The sequence below is a fragment of the Morone saxatilis genome, unplaced genomic scaffold (genome assembly GCF_004916995.1).
Source record: "Morone saxatilis isolate NCDOM2014 unplaced genomic scaffold, NCSU_SB_2.0 Contig12, whole genome shotgun sequence".
NCBI classification, from domain to species: Eukaryota; Metazoa; Chordata; class Actinopteri; family Moronidae; genus Morone; species Morone saxatilis.
In genome coordinates this window covers 13,360,409-13,381,051 of record NW_023339674.1, presented here as the reverse complement: position 1 = coordinate 13,381,051, position 20,643 = coordinate 13,360,409, and the positions used below count along the sequence as shown (strand labels likewise).

Sequence of the window (20,643 nt, the reverse complement as noted above, 5' to 3'; positions counted from 1 at the left end):
GAAAACTCTGAACCAAGCACACCAAGAAAGAGTGAGTTGCTAATTCCTGTAAAGTCATCCAAAGCACATTGGACCTTGCAGTTTATGGGTTTTGATGTACAAGGTTTCACATGTTTAGGGTTCACATAGTCCTGTAGTTGGATGGCAAATAACCTTAAATAAGTGAGTGGGTGAATGTTAGAAGTGGTTTCCAAGGAGATTGGTTTGCAGTTGCAAGTTTGGTTCACATCAGTGCATAGATGATTTAATTTGTCTATTTGCTGCTGTGCTTATTGCATAAGATAGAAGCAACTTCGACTGATGTTATCATGTATGCAGATATGAAATTTGGCCAACATAAACTAATATTAACATAGACTCTCTTCCTTCTGTGTCTCAGCTCTGTTTGCCATGGAGATCAATGTGACTAAAAACCTGTTGACAGGGGAGAGCACAGTACTTTCTACTGCAACAGTTCCTCCTGAGGAGTTGAACCAACACGCTGGGCTCAAGGTTTACGACGACGGCAGGAAATGTGTCTATGCCATGAATTCACAAGAGGTATAATCATTAATAATAATAAACTTCCTTTGTAGGGGTGTAATGCTCGGGTATCGCAGTATTTTTTCGAGATATTGTATTGATTTTTGTGTTTAGACCCCCAACCACTAGCATAAACCGAGGGCTATGATGTTGGATGGACATTGCATTTTATGCATATGGTGGTGTGTTCTTTATACTATAGTATACAACAGTTTTCCTAAAGTTTTTATTTTTTTAAATCGGATTTGTCAAATATAGCGTCCTGCTTACAGTATTGCAATATAGTGCAGTATATTAAATCGTAAGACCAAGTAATGCAGAAATGCAAGTTACTGAGGTAGCAACTTCAAGAGGAAGACTGCTCTAGAGACTGGGGGCCCTGACAGCAAATACACAGTCTCCTTTAGCTTTAAGTCTAGACTGGGGAGCTGCTAGCAGAGTTTTGTTGCAAGATCTGAGTTGTTATTAGACATGCAATGCTTGATACAGGTTTTATGGACACATAAAGTTGCATGTCATCAGCATAGCAATAAAAAGAAATATTAACTGTCTGACACTATGATCCATGTTTGTGTTTTCCCAGACTTTTTCTGCTTTTTCCATTGACTTCAATTCATATTGTGTTCTTTTCCACTTTTAGGGCTCACATGACCAGAGCCGTGCGTCTGAGCTGTCAGCCAACGAGGTGGAACAGTTGCTGAGAAGCGCCACTGTGCATCGCCAAGTAAATCACCAAAATCCCAGCAGAAGGGAGGAGCATTACTTTTACAACCGCCAAAGTGAAAGAGACAGAATGAGGGAATGTGACCTCAGACAGCAGGGAGGACATTACGGTCACCACCTCCTCAGGAACAACTTAACAGAGAAATACTTTAGTCGTAGGGAGAACTGGCAGAGAAAACCAGGGGCAGAGCATCACTACGGTCACCAGGAAAGCCATTACAGAGGGCAGGAAGAGAGAAATAACCAAAGCAACCTGAGGGAAGGTCATCGCCTTGGAAACCCCAAGGGTTTGGAACATCACCATAGTAACCAGAAAGCTCGTCACTACAGTTCGTACCTGGCGAGAAACTGTCACAGTGTTCAAGAAGATCGGCCTGCTAGCCAACACGCCAATGGCATTATCCGAAGCAATAGTAGGGTAAATGGAAGCAGAGCCAATGGCTGCCCTCCTCCCAGATCACATGACCAGGAAGTTGTGTCTGCCTACCAACCACAGCTCTGCTACACTCCAGCCAATTATATTCCTCTTAGGGATTACATCAGCGTGGATGAAGAAGAAGTTTATTGTCCACCTTCCTATCACAGCCATGATGGAAAGCAACCCGCTGCTCTATACAGTGGCCCCACCCACTCTGACAGAGTCCCCTCCCCCATTTATGGAGACGACAGCCCCTACACCATTCTCAACGCCATCGAGACCACCGAGCCAATCACAGCCATCTTCATGGGCTTCCAGACGGCGCAGGACGACAGCAGGCCAGGTCAGGAGTACGAGGGCTCCCTGAAGGCCGAGCTGGTCATCATTGAGGACAATGAAGTCAACGGCAACAACAACAGCATGAAGGAAAAGAAGAGTCACACCCAGCCCAGGGTCAATGGTTATCCAACGCAGTGTTCAGCCAATGGAAACACAGGATGTGTGGAGGGAGATGGAGACAGACGGATCGAGAGACTGGTTGGATCAGGTATCAGAAAGATCCAAAAAAAACACAAAGCGTGCTGTACTGTCTGCTAACTGGACTAACTGATGTTTGTGTGTCCAACACAGTAACCAGCTGTATCCGTCTGAAGACTAACAAACAAAAACTGCTGTATGTCACAAGTAATGGGGAATCATGGAGAACGCAGCTGTTTAGTGTTGCAGGGGGCAACCACGGTTTGGTTCTGTGATTCATGCGTCTTCAAATCCCACCGAGAGCAGTTGAGAAGCAGAGCCTCTTTATATAGATATATTTTTTATGTTGACTGCCACACGTTGTTTACTTGTGTATTTTGTACTTACGGCTTCCATCAAAAATAGACCAAGCAGAGCAGAGAGCCGCTTCTGGTGGAATTTCAAGTATCACCAACTCTGCAATTGTACTGGACTTTTTAGCCTCTTTGAGCTAATTGTTTTTGGTTTCATCCAACATTTTAACTTAAAGCTAACTATATGTCTGTGAGTGTCACCACTGACATCAGCCTGACAATGCTAGCAGGCAGCTGTTTCCAGCCAGAAAGCTCTGATAAAGCCACTGTACACTACCTGCTCACCAACAGCACACAGACACATTTAGAGACCAGCTGGCAGAGGTGTGGGCTCGAGTCACATGACTTAGATTTGAGTCCACTAGACTGGACTCCGCACCTCAACTATGACTTTAACACAAATAACTGACTTCACTTGGACTCTTTGGACTTGAAAACATTTGATATCTTCCCCTAAACGTTATTTAGAGTGTGCCACGAATACAGCCATTTCTCCAGTCCACACTTCACTCCCAAGATCCAGTTTGTTTGAACCAATCTGAGAGATGTGGGAAGGAGCACACTATGACTTGTTTAGGACTCGAAACTCAAAGTTTAGGACTTGATTTGAAACCTGACTTGCAAAACAATGGCTTGGTTCCTCCTCTGCCTGCTGTTGAACAGGGGAGCATTTAGCAGCTAAAGAGACACATATTTTCCTCAGGTGTTTGCAGTGCCGTAAGGCGAGTGAATGTTGGACTTACATTCAGCACGTGGACAGAATCACTGCTCCGAATAAATGCTTGTTTTGTACAGTACAATATGACAAGTACTAACTTTCTACAGAATATCGACCTTATTTAGAATATTGTCTTAAGTAATTATGCAACACATAATAATGGATTTGGATTTGTGTAAATATATAAAACCGTTAGTTATTTAACATGTGCTCAGGGTTAGATTCCAGAGAGCTGCTGTCCTGTAGCTCCCTCTGCTGGTGTAAAGGTGCTGATGTGACCTAGTTCACAGTAATAAGCAGCTATAATAAGAAACAATGAAAACCTCTGTATACCAGCTAATGGTAAGCTCAACAGTGATTTAAAATAAGTGCTTTTGTAGTATTGTATAGCACTGTATACTGTAGTACATTGGAGGCACCGAGTAGTACTCAGAAAAAAGAAAGCAAACTCATCTCAGCTGCCTGATACTGCTCCATGTTAGCCCCATAACAATATACAGGTGTGATCATTGGTTTGATTTAGCTGCACAAAACTCAGTTTTATTTTGGTTAGAAACTTTGGATCAACACAGTGTCAGACTTACAATGAAAACCAGCAATAATGTTATGTGACACACTGTACCTAAAACATTTGTATTCCAGTGACACATGGTAGAAAAACCGAGGCACGCTAAAATATTTACAGATTTAAAAATATCTTACTGTATCATATTTAGAGAGCATTTTATCAAACAGATTTAGTAAAGAACTTCAAATAACATGTTTGTTTTTGTTTGGACATTTTCATACTAATCTGGAGTGATTGAACTGTACACGTTTGTCTACAACATGTCAGATAATGAGCAGGTGGAATGATGATGCTAATAAACCTTTGTTACTGATTAAATTAACAGCTCGCTCTGTGTCTAATCCTCATCACAACATAACACTGTGTGACTAGGTGTGTGTGTGTGTGTGTGTGATATTAATCCTGCATGATGTGAATCAGCTCAGATGTCCCTCACAGAGTCATGCTGGATATCAGTCTGTGTTAGTTTATATTGACGCTGATGTCATCTCATTATAACACCGTACTGTGTGTGTGTGTGTGTGTGTGTGTGTGTGCAGGGTACATCCTGTAGCTGACAGCATCAGGTCCAATGACATTAATGACAGTACTTGTGTCATTGGCACTGACAGACAGCCAACATGAATTAGAGTACAGTGGTAGCGTTGTTCTGGTTGTGGCTGCAGGACAGAATGAGTGCACAGGTTACAGTAACACCTCCACTGCCACCTCCAGCCTCCTCCAAGAAAACACAAAGAAATCTCAACTAAAGGTCCACTCGCTTCATCAGCAGATGGATTAGCTCTGTGAGCTCAGACTAATGAAAAGTTTGAACACTTTCATTCTCAAGACAACAGGGAAATGATGAGGCCGGTGTTACTTGGTAAGAAGCTCTAGAATAAGGAAGTAACCTTGAGTTGCAGTCAGTCTCAATCCTTGTATAGTTCCATTATTCTTGTTTATCTGCTAGTGGTGGAAAATACATTTACTAAAGTACTGTACTTGAGTAAAGTTTTGAGGTACTTTTACTTTACTTGTGTATTTCCATTTTATGCTACTTTGTACTTCTGCTCCACTACATTAAGTTTAAATCTTTAGTTACTTTACAGATTCTGATTATTGATGCAAAACCAAATCTGATGTATTATCATTAAACTATCCAGCAGTCAATGTAAAGTTATAAAAAAAAAAGTTATTAAAAAAAAACACTTTAATCCAATATCATCGTCTTCCATCCAGATTCTGAAATAGGCCATTCTGCATAATAAGAACTTTTACTTTGGTAGCTTAAGTGCATTTTGATGTTAATACTTCTGTACTTTTACTCAACATTTTAATACAAGAATTTTACTATTTCACTCCAATTGTTTCCTGTGCAAAATGTCTACCTAGGTTCTAGTTGTGAAGATGCAGACCATGTAGACATGTACGTGGTCTCAGTTTGGTAGGGTTACTTGGAACACTCCAAATGGTGCCATTATATACTCTGTTAAACTTGATTTTTCTTTCAATACAAACTAGAAACATCGCAGTATGCAACACGATGTTATAGAAAAGCTGCATTTCTACGCTACAACACTCCCAAAAAACCCAGTGAAATCCCAGAGGGACTGATTGGCGTAGAAGACTAGAGCTGCACAGTGTAATGCTGCTCTGCTGACTGTCGGTGTGTGTGTTGTGTGTGTCAGGTACAGAGGAGTGAAGGAGGACGGCTGACCCATCTGACATGCTGGAGCTTTCAGTTGTCTCTTAGTTCTTTGTGTCCTGCTGTGATCCCTGACTGACTGCTTCAGCACCAGCCAGCTGCTCGGCCTCCACCGCTGCCTTCATATATCAGACTGTCTCATGTTCCAACCATTCTCTCCTCTTTCTGTGGTCCTGCTTCATTCACTGTCTCTGCCCCATTTCACAAACTGCCAAAGATAAACATTTTTCTAATGTAGATGCTTTGTTCTGTGCAACCCAGACTCTGTCTCTAAGACATCTGTTGACCTTAAACATTTGACTGCTTATTGATGTTGTTAAAGTTTGTGATTGTGATCTTATAAACACACCTTCAACAATAGTGATGCACTGTAGGGAAACTGCATCCAAGAATGGCTAAATTATCAAACTATTATCCATGTACACTGGTTGTCATACATGTCCAGCTGTTTAGGACTATAAAAAAGCATTAAGTGTAGAAAGTAGAGACAGTGGATATCTTCTCAGCTACTGACCAACAATAGAAACCAAATCGAATCTATCCTTTACTGCATGTAGTAATTTAAATTCCCCCTCCAGTCAAAAATCTGTGTTTCCTCTTATTCCCACAGTGTGATGTTTATGGCAGTCCATTTAAGCCAATGTGATCAGCTTCCTTGCTGTGAGAGTTTACTTATAGCAAGGTATCTTCCTGGTGTCTTTTGACTTAGTCAGGGTGTAAATTTGACAATAAAGAGTTTTCTTTGTCACAGTTTCTTGGTTTGGTTTTTAGGATAAAACATCCATTGTAACATCCTAAACCCCAAGGATGTACATCCTGGTGGCTGTGAGGAGGACATTTCCCCCTCACTTTACAAACTCATGTTTCAGATATTTGTTCCCTCCCACATTTACAGTTGAATTTACTATTACATTTTTATCTCTTTCTGTACTATTACTGTCCAGCTGTCCCAATCCAGATGAGAAAAGAGAGGAGCACAAAGGGTAGCAGCAATTGCTCAATTGACTTTTTTTAGGGGGCGGGGGCAGACATTGAAGGAGCTTGCTGGGGTCATACAGCCTAAGAGGAAGATCTGACAGATTCTAGGTTGTATGTTGTTCAACTTAGCAGTAAGAGCCAGCTTTTCGGCTCCCAAACGGCTTAGCCAATAGCCGGATTTATAAATATTCTTACCTATGATTGGTATGTGTGCACATATATCACTTGAATTATTCAATATACTAAACTGTATAAAAACCTTGAATAACATTAAATCATCATATGTTTATTGAACTTTTTTTATTGAACTATGTTTTGTATGTTGTTGACTGGTGCAATATACAAAAGTCTCATCATGCTTGAGTCTTAATTTTATTACTAAAGTGAGATTTTTTTAGATTGTATTTAACAAGGTACTGTGGGTTATAGGATGATCTTGTTATTCTGTCTTGTATTAATATTAAAAGAAAGAAAAAAAGAAATCAGCTCTCAGGCGAGAGGTGGTTCCCATCCCTCACTTAAAGCTGCGGTAGGTAACTTTTATAAAAATAACTTGTTACATTTGGTGAAACTTTTACTATATCCTGACAGCAGTACACGAGACAGATAATCTGTGAAAAAATCCAATCCTCTGGCTCCTCCTAGTGCTCCTAATAATATTTATAAGAATCCAACGGGCCTGAACGAAAACAGCCAATCAGAGCTGAGAAAGATAGAAATACACTTTGGGTTGGTGGCTTGAAGATAGTTGATTGGTGAGTTTCATTCCCAGGGTGTCAACGGACAACGCTGACCATAGAAATTGGCTGCCAACAAATAAACAGACCGTGAACACACAAAGGAGGTTTCAGTAGTCACACGCTTTATTGAAGATGTCATCACCAGACCTTTCATTTGGCAAGAATAAATGACTGAAACTCAAGGCAAATAAACTAAGAAATCAACAGAAACAGAATAAATGACACTAGTGAGGAAAAGCTGTAATAGTCAGGACAGCTGTTTATACGAGTCCATACAGAAGATTCTAGCAAGTGTCACCCAGTGTTACATCTGGATTTATTGAGTGGCCTGAACACAATCAGAAATGTTAAAATGACTAAATAGACTTTTCTTTTCAAAACTAAAAGCAGTGTAGTGGAGTAATAAAGTATCTTAGATAGTTAAGCTGATGTGAAAAACGGCACTAAGATTAAATCAGAAGCCAAACCAGGTATGGATGTGAATATCACGCCCCAACTGCAATGAAATCACAGGGCAAACACTGAGTGTGCAGCAGTGTGTGCTATCATACAGTATATCTAACACAGTAACATAATGACATGCTCAACTTTAAACCAGCCCTGCTTTTGACACAGCAGTTATTATTGTGCATCCAATACAGCTCAGACTCTCATAGGACACTACAGCTCCAAGATTTTTGCTTTTAAAGAATCTGTTCAGATTTTTACAAGTCTACCCTAATACATTAGTTATTGTTCACTGTAATCATTCCTCATTTCCATACTGGCCCTGAAGGAATCTCTGCCTAGTGTAACTAAACATCATAAATTACATTATGTACCTGACGCACAATAAGTACATGAATAAAAAAAAGAAAAATTACGGTAAAAAACTGCCAGCTGTGGTTGCCAGAACTTTACTGTAATAAATACGGTAGAACTTCTTCTATTATTACGGTAAAAGGATATTAGTACTGTTACTTAGTTTTTATTAGTACCATATTTTACCACCACCAAGTTTTTACAATCAAAAGAAACAGTTTTGCTATAGGAAAATACCATATGAATACTATGCCAGTGGTTGTCTGTGCAATTTACAGTCTGTAAGATAAAAAAACAACTTTATTCCATATAAATTCCTTTAAAATGTTGTATAAATAAAGATTTTGCCATGAGATATCAGAACATTTTACTGTTTAACTTTACTTTAAACCTATTTTGAGTTTACGGTCTGATGGTTTGCTGTGTAACTGACGAAACTTATACATGTTATCTAATATATTGTTTACTACTCAACTAATTTCTGACAGCAAAACTTTGGTAGAAACATCAACAAGATTTTTCCATTATGCAATATTATAATATTGGTGCAGAAGAAACAAAAGCAATAGAGACACAAGGAATTAACTTTATCTCATATAAATTCAGACTAGGCAAATAAACACTGTAAGGTTGGGCTGGGTAAGGGGAAACAGGAATTGATAATACTGGCAATATACCAACACCATTGCCTGAATTAAGACAGGCTCTTTTTTTCACAGAATGAGAACTATTTTGTGCCTCATCTCTTACAGTGTAATTACACGGAGGCAGGTTCATTTTACAGCCAGCATGAGGAAGAAAAAAACAGTAACCAACGACTTTATCAGCATACCTATGAAATGTATCACTGTATTAAGATGGACTTGGAAAAATTCAAACCTAGCCTCTCAACATTTAGGTCAGAAAATACAGATACAGGCTACATCATATGTATAGACACAGCTTCAGGTTGCACAGTGACTCACAGCTCAAATGTAGTTAGTTAGCTACCGAGGATCGTTTGTGGTATATCTTATACTGTAACAGTAGTGCAAACACATTACAGCTTAGAGCGCAATCAAAATGTAGTGATGATAAACTGAAACTGCTGCCGTTAGCGTTCCCCTCGCCTGGTATTATTCCCCCCTGGCAGTTAAAATCATCTCAATTCTGAGTTGACTTGAATGTACCTTTACCCCACAGCTGAGTCAGGTTGAGTTTATTGGGAAACCAGTGAGTGAGCTGAGCTACAGTATAGAAGCCAAACTAAAGGTAGCTCCAGCTAGCTGATGTATGACGGATGGATTACTATAAAACACACACTCGTACACATGCACACGCCACACACAAAAGTCATCTCCTAAAAAACTTTGCAGACTTCCAATTTCAAATAGTCATTCTGACATAATATATTATAAACCTTTTACAAATAAAAGCTTCAAGGATTAATAAGCATTGCTCAATTCATAAATATATGCAGCAAAAATACAATACAATAAATCTCTTTTTTAGGAATCAAGACAGGACATAAAAATATGTAAAAATCTTCACTAAGCTTTAGGATTAGAATATCTGATTCTTTCAGAGGTGCTCAAGTTATTTTGCTGAAACAGCAGAGCCACAGATAGGCAGAGTTTGACCAGGTTGTATCAATCAAAAAAACCCAAACATTTGTCTCGACTTAACTGTACACACCATGCTAACATTTATAAAGCTAAAACATTTGGGCTGCAAATATACCGGCATCCATAAAACCGCCATGGTGACATGGAAGCTCATTTTAAAGGTGCGTACGACTGAATGTGAATTTTCGCCTCAAGGTAATCACATAAGTTTGACAGCTGGAGGGTGTGGAGTGTGCCGATGTGTGTCAGCTGACACACTAGCCCCCAGGAAGAGTGCTGGGCTTTGAAGCCAATTTGACATAGTGGCTGAATCGAGTAATTACAGCAATGGCATCCAGCCCAAAAATACGTTTTCCATAAGCTTACATTGTGAAAGAAGCAGATGTAAAACAGTGGATACATTATATTTGAGCATCACAAACCCTGGCGAAATGACTCATTTTATCCCAATTCAAGTTAGCAGAGGGCTAAACCGGAAGTTAGCGGTCAGTCTCTAGTCCTTCTGTTCTATGGGCCTCACAATGAGGAAGCATATGCGGAAGATTCGGAAAATGAATTAAGGAATTAAGGGAAATCAAAGTTTTTAGGCACTGAGCAGCTTCCATAAAAATGTATCCAGTTATTTTCCTTGTCGTTGTATGTTAATGAATTTTGTGTGCTAAAGTTGGAACATTTTCAACTTGCACAAACATGATTTGCTCAACCTAGATTGAATTTGCACCCATTCGCTTAACATTCAGTCTGAACACAAGGGTTCTCAGGTCCTATTCTCTCTGGAATTTTTTTTTCTGTCACCAGTTGTGACTGCTATATTTTGATGCAATATCAGAGTGTGTATCCACATGTACCCACATGTGGATGCTGTCTATTTGCCTTTTTTTTTGTAATATTTCTGGGTATCTTATATGATGTAGCAAAAACAGCTAACCTAACTTAGCTAACTGATAAATGTTACATTATTTTAAAACTTAGCTCTGGTTGAACTTAGTTTTGTTTAGAACGTCAACAGCTTTCAATAGAAATGTCTATGCCCCGTGCCGTACGCCTTCATTACATGCTAACGAAGGAGAAAAGAAAACTAGCAAGCCTTGGAACTTTGAGACTACACTATCCTCAAAAGAGAGTGTATATTTGCTCTTTAAGAAGCCCACAAAACTGGAACTCTGGTTTACAACCAGCTTGCTTAAAAGAAGAGGTAAAAACTAGTCTGTGCGACTGTGATCCAAATGGTATTCAGTTAGCAGCTAGCATTGTTTAGCCAACATGGCTGACACAGAAACCTGGGACATCCAAACTCTCTTGATCAATGGCTCATTGTAACATTCCACTAAGGCAGTGATTTTCAAAGTCTGGGTTGGCCCATTGAACACAACATGCAAAATTATTTTTGCATATACCTTTTCACATATCTGCTATGCATAGCTACAATATTTTCAGTGACTTTAAAATATATACTAAATTTATATATGAAATTAAAATGTACCAGCCCAGAAAAAGTTTGAAAATCACTGCATTACAGTCAGTCAAAAAGAAAAATCAATAAATACTCAATACTTGTACCATAATTCATTAACATCTAGAAATCAAAGTGCTGTAAATATGAAATATTAAAGGAGAATACCGCTAATTTTGACATGTGCTTCCAAGGTTCACATAAAATATAGATCACATGTCAAAAACGGTGCTATTCTTATGATTAAAAATGTTATACTCATTATGATACACCTCCAGGGAATGTCCCTCAGAAGTCCACAAAAGTCATATATATATAACATAACAGGTAGTTCCATTGTGTACTGTTTAGACATCATGCAAAAGACCAGTTTGATTTTGAAAGACTCATTAAAACATTATGGGATCTCAAACCAGCTAAATTATCGTAATCTTTGAAACCAAAATTACAGAAAGAAACAGTCCTCAGTCCTCCTCATGTGGCATCCCGCAGGAAACAGATTGGTGACCCACTGGTTCTAACCCATAGTTTAGACAAACATTACAGTAGACGTTGGATACTGACAAAGAAGGACTGCGTGAGTTTTCTGGACAGGAGGAGGAAGAAACGGAGGCGTTTTGGCTTTTAAATGGCTGACAGTAGAGCGCTGACACTGCTCACTCCTTCTTCTGATTGGCTAGTAGGGAGGCCTCCCATCGCTGCGCCATGGTGTTCTGTCGTCGTGGCACAGAAGAGAGGGAGGGGGGGAACTGGAGGGAGGGGGAGATTCAGCTAAACCACTGGAGCCAAAATGGATGGATAGATGGATAGTTTCACGGTTGGATGGATTATCGGATGGATGGATGATGGGTGGATGGGGCAAAAGAGAAATGAACAGAGGATGGGATAGTTGGAGGAATTATTAGATGGACGGATGAATGGAAGAGTAATGGGTAGATGAAAAAATGAGCCTAGTAATGAATATATTTGCTAAATTGTGAACTAATAGATTAAAAATTAATCAGTCCAACTGATTAACAAATCAGAAAGTTCACAATTAATAAAGGTAACAAATGAATGAATGAGTAAAGGAAGAAATCAATTACCCAACATGGAAATTGCAAAAGTAAAAATCTGAATATGACTTTCATGCCGTGTACTAATACACAGAGAAATATTATCATTCTAGTATCAGGAAGGACTAGGACTCTGCAATATGACCATTACATCATTACATGATAGATATCGTTTCGTTTTATGCTCTATTGCTTATTTCATTGTGTCGCAAGTAACAGTCTTTATGGCAAGATTTTTGCGTTCTGCAGCATGGCACAAATGCAAGCACAAAATCTGCATGAAGGAAGATGAACAGAGTAATTCCAAACAGAAAAAAAACTCAGACTAAAGACAGCTTGTACCTAAAAGACGTTCTACTTCTGTCACATCGACATGGTTTGTGTATAAAAAATAACATCAAATGTAATACAAAATAGGCCTTTCCATGTGGTTATTCAACAATTTATTTATTGGATTTCAAGAAAATGTGCTAGATCGTAACACATATCATTATCTGACCTATATCAAGATATGGGATTTTGGTCATATCACACAGCCCTAGGAAGGACAATACATGTTTGAGTAAATATTACTGTAAGGGAATATATATATAAAATATATAATATAATAATAGATATATAATTTTTTAAATTAAATCCATTGGTGGACTCTATATGTACAGTATATGTGCTTAAAGCTGCACTCATCAATATGTCTACATAAACAATGGATTAATATGGCCAGATGTTTATCTCAGGAGTTGGTGGAGACCAAAACAGAGCCAAAAGGAGAGCGAATATTGGTCAGGTGAGCTGAAACATGACTTCCAATAAATTATGTTGCTTTGTCTGCTGGATGTGTAACTGTTTGCTGACACATATGGCATAACAACATCACTCTTTAAAGTCAACATGTTGTGTAATAAATCGTGTTGCTGGCTTGTTGCCTGCCCCCATGTGGTAGCAAAACATCAATTCATGCAGCTTTAAGAGTGTTCAACAGATTTGTTAGTGCCTGACGAAGAAGCTTCTAGAGGGTCTAAGGATAAAGGTTGCCGTATTCTGTACATGGCCTTGAGGCTAATTTGTGATTTGTGATATTAGGCTATATAAACAAAATTCACTTAGATTGACTTCTGCTGAAGCTGACTACTATCAGTGCCTTTACATGTACTTCAGTACCTGGGCAACATTTGGCTTTGTCCAGTAAGCTGGTTTCTGAAAACTGCAGTATGTAACTTTATAAAAATAACTTTTTTATTTGCTGAAACTTTCACTGTATCCTGACAGTAGTAAATGAGACAGAAAAAGACTGGAGATAAGTCTAGCACATCTGAGTTTGAAACCTGTTTTGCATCAAAATTTGCATTTTAGCCATGGTTATGTACTTGGCTTGATAATTGTTTAGAATCTTATTCACCAGTAGATTTTGATTGATAAATAGATCAAGTCCTCTTGTTCTGGGATGTCAGAGGTGCCATACTGCTGATGTGGAGTACTTTTAAAACTATAATAAACTCCATTTAAGTCCATTAACTGGATATAGATATAAATTGTCAGACTTCCTGTTTACTTTGATACAAAGGCTGCAGCAGGCAACTTTGTCTCCAGATAGATAGATACTGTGTGTGTCTGTGTGTGTGTGTGTGTGTGTACGTCAGCCAACCTTGTGGTCACAAGACAAACTGGATCGTTCCATTTTGCGGGTCCTAGAGGGGGACGAAGGGGAGGAAACACATCTGTCTGGAACCTCTGGCACTGGAATACAATCGAATGCAACAAAAATACCATGAAATCAAACCAGGAAAAATAATAGACCTTTTTTCCCAGCAGCTATTTTGACATGAAATAGCTGGATAAACACAGGTGTTACTAATAATAATTAAGGCTCCATTCCATTTAGTGTAGCAGAGCCTTTCCAGGAAGCTAACACTATTCACACTAGCAGCACCCTGACTCTGTTTGACCTGAATGGAACCGTAATTAGTATCATTGGTGTTTACCTTAATGGTGATTATCCCCAGACAGAAACTAAACAAAAATGTATTTCTCATCCCACACACTCAATGTCATATTGAATATTGTTCTGTACAGCATTGGTGAAAGCACACCATCATCTGCAAACCTTTGGATTATTACGGACACTGTTTTTGTTTCACAGCTATAAATTCACAGAATTAAGGCAAGGGCCACAAAATGGCTGTCACTGAATGGCGTGGAGGGGAGTAGTAGCTGAACTACAACAGGAATGTTTCTAGGACTCTACATACCGTTGTAACTGATGTTATCGTTCAGGGCCGGAGACACCAGCACAGTGTCGTACCTCTCCCTCCCTCTCCTCCAGTCCTCCTCCCTCCTCCTCCTCCACATCTCCTCCCTCTGCCTCCTCCACTCCTCCTCCCTCTGCCTCACCATGCGGATCTCTTGCTCCACCAGCGACTGGCTGCTGAGGGAGCGCAGCTTAAAGAACGGATTTGACGAGAAAGTGCTCTCCTGCGTTTCTACGGACACGGGGGCTGAGCTTAGGCAGAACTCAGAAGCACTGCGAATGATCAGGTTGGAGGTCTCCACCACAATGACGTTCGCGGAAGGCACCGTATCCAGGCTCGTGGGCCAATCAGAGAGCCCCCCGATTGCAGAGGAGAGTAGGCGGTTCCTGGAGGCGGAGCTGGAGCAGTCAGGCTCCAGGATGATGACATTATTGGCTGTCATTTCATGGTATACAGACCGGGGAAGGGAGGAGGAGCAGGAAGGGGATGGAGAGATGGATAAGGTAGGGGTGCGGCAGGCTGGAGGTCTAGGTGGAGATCGTCCTGTTTGCAGGGTGGATGGTCTGAACACAGAACAGAAAAATTGTGAATCTGTGAAAAAAAAAACCTGAAACCTAAAAATAAGATGTAAAACTGTAAGGTTGACCAAAAAAACAAACAAAAAATTGGTTAATGCAGCTTTAAATTTCACCATTTCCATTAAAGCTGCAACAATAAGCCGATTAATCAATTAGTAGCCAACTATTAAATTAATCGCCAACTATTTTGATAATTAATTAATCACTTGGAATTATTTATTATGACTAACAGTAAACTGAATATCTTTGGGTTGTGGACAAAACAAGACATTTGAGGAAGTCACCTTAACCCAATCTATAATACTCTTCTTAATGCACCACAAAGACTGCATTGTAGGATTCTACACTGGCACAAGCCTGAAGAGCTCATTTTTGCTACAGTGAGCTCTAGGTGTAGCAGAAAAAAAGCACTGCCATTTCAGTACATTTTTTGTTACCTGGGTATAGTCAGACCCTGTGCAATCATCCCCCTCTCCCTGCGGTGGCGTTCCTCTCTCTCCAGAGTCAGGCGGATTTCTCTCTCCACTGCAGTCTCTGGCTCCTCCAAGGGGCTGCGGTATGACGAGTCATCCAGGCCTGAGTCCTCGGAACTGGGGGACAGGGTGGAGGACAGAGGGGGCTCCCTAGGCACTGGTGGATGGATCTCTCTTTGAGAGGACAGGAGGAAACCCGGCTTGTTAGGATTAACTAAAACTAAAAGACACAAGACTTGTGTTTCTATTTAATTACGTTTTGAATTTTTGGGGGCTTTTTTATGGATGAAGTTGTCTCTTCTGGGTCACATGTAGACTATGCTCTTTTTATCTGTCAATTTGGTGATAGAGAGAGGGCTAAAATACAACAGGGGCCCCTATCTGGATATGAACTGAGGGCATTACAGTTAAGTTGTGTACACCTCCAACACCCCTGTTCTGAGCAGATGGATGGAAATGTCTGACATGCAATGACTGCTTTGTACATTTAGGGGAAGTTATCAGCAATTCAGGGCTGCAACTAACAACTATTTTTATTATCAATTCATCTTCTGGACTGCAAAAATCTCAGAGCACTGTGCGAAATGACCATTGTAATCTCTAGAAGCCCAATGAGACATTCTCAGATGTCTCGTTTTGTCCAACCAAAATCCAAAGATATTCAGTTGACTATCACATAAGGCAAAGAAGAGCCCTCACATTTGAGAAGCTGGAACCAGATGATATTTTCTAGTTTTGCTTGAGAAATGATGTTAATGATTGTACAATTATTAAAATAGTTGCTCCATTAATCACGCAATCAACCACTTGATTCAGCTGCACAGCTACACACTCTCTAATAAAGCAGGAACCCTTACAGGAATCTTGGCATGAGTTAACCCCTTGATTCCAACACAGTTTTCTTTAGAGGTTATGAGAAACATGTGACCCTCCTGGAAACAAGACAGAAAGGCAGATGCCTTCACTAGTATTTAAAAAAACGTTGAAACACAATCAGCTGTATACAAAGTCACAAAAAGTATTGCAGTGTAGCGGAATAACAACCTACAAACTTCTCATTTTTGTGTACAAACTTGCAATAGAAATGCATTGCTAAGCCTAAAAATTAGTGTCACTTAAAGAATTTACTGTTATAAATAACTAAAATAATAATTTGTATTTCTGTGCCAAGCTGTTTAATTAATTTTTTTTTCAATTTGTTTAATTTAAAATACATACCTGTGTTTGAGTCGAGGGCTGCGAGTTGGGGGGTACAGTGAAGTGTGGGTACCTTGGAAGCTCCCCTGAGCTCTTAGCCCTGGTTTGGGGATTGGCTGACCTTTGACCTCCTCCTCCATCTTTTTCCACTGCTGGCGTGCCAACAGAAAGTCCACATGCTCAGTGGAGACATTTTCACTGCGGGTGTCTTGGTGGACACAGAAATCCACAGGAAGCTGATGGAAAAGATGAGGTTCAGGATTAGATTACTGAACATAGAGCTGACTGGGAGTAACATACATCATTACAATTAAACAGAGACCGGACAGTCGGCTGTGGCTCAGAGGTAGAGCGGGTTGTCTATTAAGGTTGGTGGTTCGATCCTCTCGCTGCATGTCGTGTGTGTTCTTGAGCAAGACTCTGAACTCAGAATTGCTCCCGATGCTGTGCACCAGTGTCTGAGTGTGTATGAATGATTAGTTTCCGTTCTGGTGGGCAGTTGCAATGTGTGACGATATGGAAACAATTTACAGAGAAACAGTAAGAGAGAAGAAGCAGCTTCCAGCAATGTCAACTAGAATTGGTTGACAATGTATGTGTTAAATTAGTTAACATGTTAAGGAATATTTCACTTCATTCATCTTTAATAAAATTATTTGTTTAAATCAAAAAAAATTGAAAAAAATGGAAAAATAAGTTGAAATCTGCCTTTTGAGTACGTAACAACCAGTAATGTAACAGTACTTCTACTTGAGTACAGATTTTCAGTACTATTACCACCACAGTATAAGCTTTTGATTTTGATTTGAAGCTAAATTTTGTGTAATGGACAGTGATCAAGGTGAATAAAAGAATTACCATTTATTTGACAGTTCCACTGGGGGCTCTCACAGACTATTATTAAACTATCAATTATTGTTCAGCCAGGAGTTGCTTTCAACCAAATGTAACTTTCTTACAACATTTATATGTTCTGCTGTAGCATGCTAATATTTGCTGCTAGGGAATAGGTTTGCCAGGAACTCCTGTTTTAAAAGTACTGCTAATGTAAAACAACCCTATGCCCAGAAAGAGACTGATATTGGGCAGTTGTGCAAAAGATTACGTTTGATGACAAGGTTTTTTTTCCATTCAGTGCCAATATGTTTTTAAAGAACTTTACACAACTGCAGTATAATTAAAGAAAACATTTACATTTATTTACTTGCGTTCTGATTGTGAGATGAAAAGATCATGAAAAGAAACGACTCCAGCTCCAGACATGTGATTGATATCTATTTTCTCTTCTTACTCTTGAGTGCATAATTATATTTATCCAAAATAGGCCACAGCGTTTTGTTTCTACAGTCATTACTTTAATTATGACAGGTTTGTGCATATGCAACAAATTCAGTCAATTTTGCCATAGACACCAATGTTATAAATGACCTTGCATTACCTTTAATTGATAGTGACCGCTGAAGAGTAACAGGAAGGGGGACGACATGCAGCAAAGGGCCACAGGCCGGAATCAAACCCATGGCTCAACCTTGGTACATGGGGCGCCAGCTCTACCAGGTGAGCTATCAGGACGCCCCATGTCTCACAATGTTTCACCCAGTTTCATAAAAATCTAAAGAGTACACCATAATCCTGCTGACAGACAGACGGACAAACAAACGGCACCAAACATTAACTTGGCAGAAACCATTAATTGTGTGGCTGAGTGCTCTTCAGCATGAAAGTCGGATGCGTTCACCACACAACCTTCACACGCTGACTTTGCACCTTGCTACATAAAGGTCACACTACTTCCTGGACTGTGTGCTGCAGAATTACTTAATATGAAGTAATTCCTAGGGTAAGAGTTGACTAGAGTTGAGACTGAGAATCAGAATCAGAATCAGGTGCTGATAATTCACTCATCGGATATTGACCGATCCAGATTCCATAGTCTAGTTTGAATGTTTTTATAAATTATAAATAACCATCATGTTGTTAGCAGAAATGTATTTATTAATTTGTAATTAAACAGTTCTTGACGTACAGGTGGCACTTGTAACGTACTTGCGGTCATAACGCAACATGAGACAGTCTGCAACTGAGTAAGCAACAGTTGGCTAACTTAGTTTGGAGATCAAAACTGGGAAAAGCAAGGCAATGTCTTTAGCTCTACATAAAAAGAGGGGAAAGTCTTACCCTCCTGTCGGGGTCTGTGGAGCTCGTTGTGGAGCTGACAGAAGGAGACCGCATGAAGAGCTCTTCCCTCGACTTCATCTGCTCTTCATCATCATCCCTGCCTCCCCTCCTCTCCTCCTGCTCCTTCTCTACCACCTCTTCTCTCTGCTCCTCTGTTCCAGTCTCTACTTTTGCCTTATCCTCCCCTCTCTCCTCATTCTCTCCTCTTCTCTCCTCTTCCTTGCTCTCTCCATCACAGGCACTGTCATGGATTCCGCCACCTTCTTCTTCCTGGTTGATGACATCACAGGGCGTGAAGGCTGCCCATTGGTCCTCCCCGGCGTCGCTGTCCGAGTACACAATAGCCAGCTCAGCTTGGAGGCAGTCACTAAGGTGACTGTCGCTAAGGTCGTCTCTGTTGCCAGGGTCGTGACCCCAGGCCTCCTGCAACATGGCTGCCGCAGGCTGCTCTGAAGGGTCTGAGGTGAGGGGCTCTGATGATGAAGGACACACTGGACTGTCACAGATGAAGAGGAGCTCTGCCAGATCGTCTTTCATCTCTCCATCTGTCTCTCCTAGCCACCCATCCTCTTCTTTCGTGTCTCCTCTTCCAGCAACTTCTCCCTCTGTTTCTCCAATCCCTTCATCCTCACCTTTTATTTTTACTCCCCCTTCATCTTCTCCCTCAATTTCTCTTCTACCCCAATCTTCGCTCTCTGTGTCTGCTTTACTTGCATATTCTCCCTCTTTTTTTCCTCGACTTTCATCTTCTATCTCTATTTCTTGTATCTCCATGTCTCCTGTCCCTTCATCCTCTCCTTCTGCCTCTCCTCTTCCCTCATCTCCTCCCTCCTCTCCTCCTCTCTCTGTCTCTTGTCCTCCCTCACTTTCACCTACTTCCTCCCCTCCCCTCTTCTCTCCTATCTCAAAAACAAGATAGTCACACTCATCTCTGTCTGTTTTTTCATTTTCTCTCTCTGCAGCCTCGTCTTCCTCCTGCTCGTCCATGAACGGCTGCTGTACCCCGTGGACCTCTGGGTAATGGAGTTCCTCTACTTCCTGGCTGTGCCAGCTAACCAAGTTTTCTCTTTCCAGTTCTGTTAGCGGTGGTGATGAGCTGATCTCCATGGTAACTGGATCTGTTGGTTGTGTTGGAGTGGGAGAGTTGTCAACTGGGTTATCGTTGTCAGAGCTACTGTTGTCGTGGTTACCGTCCGTTAGCTCGGCTGTTGCCCTCCTTAGCCCAGCTGTGGCTCTCTGTGGACACAAACAAATTTCCATTTTTTAAAATCATCATTGTATAACATGTGAAACAGAAGCAGGGAGCGCCGATTGGTGTGTGTGAGAAGGAGATTAGAGCAGAGAGCTAACGTGAGTCTGTCGTCATCATCTCAACACAAGATTTGGACAATTCTGCATGGGATGTCACGTCCCTGTGTCTGGTCCGTATGTGTTCTTGCTTGGTCCTTTGGTGACAGTGGAACAAACAATCACTTTATTTTTCAATGTAAAAGATCATTCATTTCTGATGTGGATAATTCAGACAAGGAATCAGCAGGCGATCTTGTGTTGTAAAAAGGCAAAGACCCACTCTTTCTGACAGAGATGGCTTACGCCATGCATTGCATGTACTGCTCTCGGTGTGGCCTGACATTTGTGGGGAATACTAAAATTGCCAACTCGACCGCACACTTTAAACATGAAACAAAAATCCAACAACAGCAAGACACAAACTTTTGAATATTTTTGGTTGTTGTGCTGTAATGAGAGTAGTGTACTGGGACTGCCTCCTAATATTTGACTAAATCATCGATGAGAAGAGTTTAAGTCGACCCACTTTTCCTTAGTTGGATAGTGGCAGAAAAACAAAAACGTCAACACTGTGCCTTGTCACA

At 40.4% G+C, this 20,643-nt stretch overlaps 2 protein-coding genes across 2 annotated transcripts in view; one reads left to right on the top strand and one right to left on the bottom strand.

Annotated features, from left to right (window-relative positions):
* LOC118321533 (palmdelphin-like) overlaps positions 1 to 6,213 on the top strand; it is a gene marked incomplete in the record, with an annotated part of 31,524 nt that extends 25,311 nt beyond the window's left edge. Inside the window, 2 exon segments of the mRNA XM_035652888.1 lie at positions 380 to 540; positions 1,163 to 6,213. Of these exon segments, the coding sequence (XP_035508781.1) occupies positions 380 to 540; positions 1,163 to 2,260 (1,259 nt within the window).
* A 1,108-nt stretch (positions 6,214 to 7,321) lies between these two features.
* Positions 7,322 to 19,583, bottom strand: LOC118321531 (calponin homology domain-containing protein DDB_G0272472-like). The gene is made up of 6 exons (XM_035652886.1): positions 18,770 to 19,583; positions 16,613 to 16,827; positions 15,359 to 15,568; positions 14,344 to 14,906; positions 13,740 to 13,831; positions 7,322 to 11,788 (listed from the first exon to the last, which is right to left on the bottom strand). Exons 1-6 carry the CDS (start codon positions 19,541 to 19,543, stop codon positions 11,696 to 11,698), a joined length of 1,947 nt encoding a protein of 648 aa, XP_035508779.1. The 5' UTR covers positions 19,544 to 19,583; the 3' UTR covers positions 7,322 to 11,695.
* Positions 19,584 to 20,643: the final 1,060 nt, after the last annotated feature.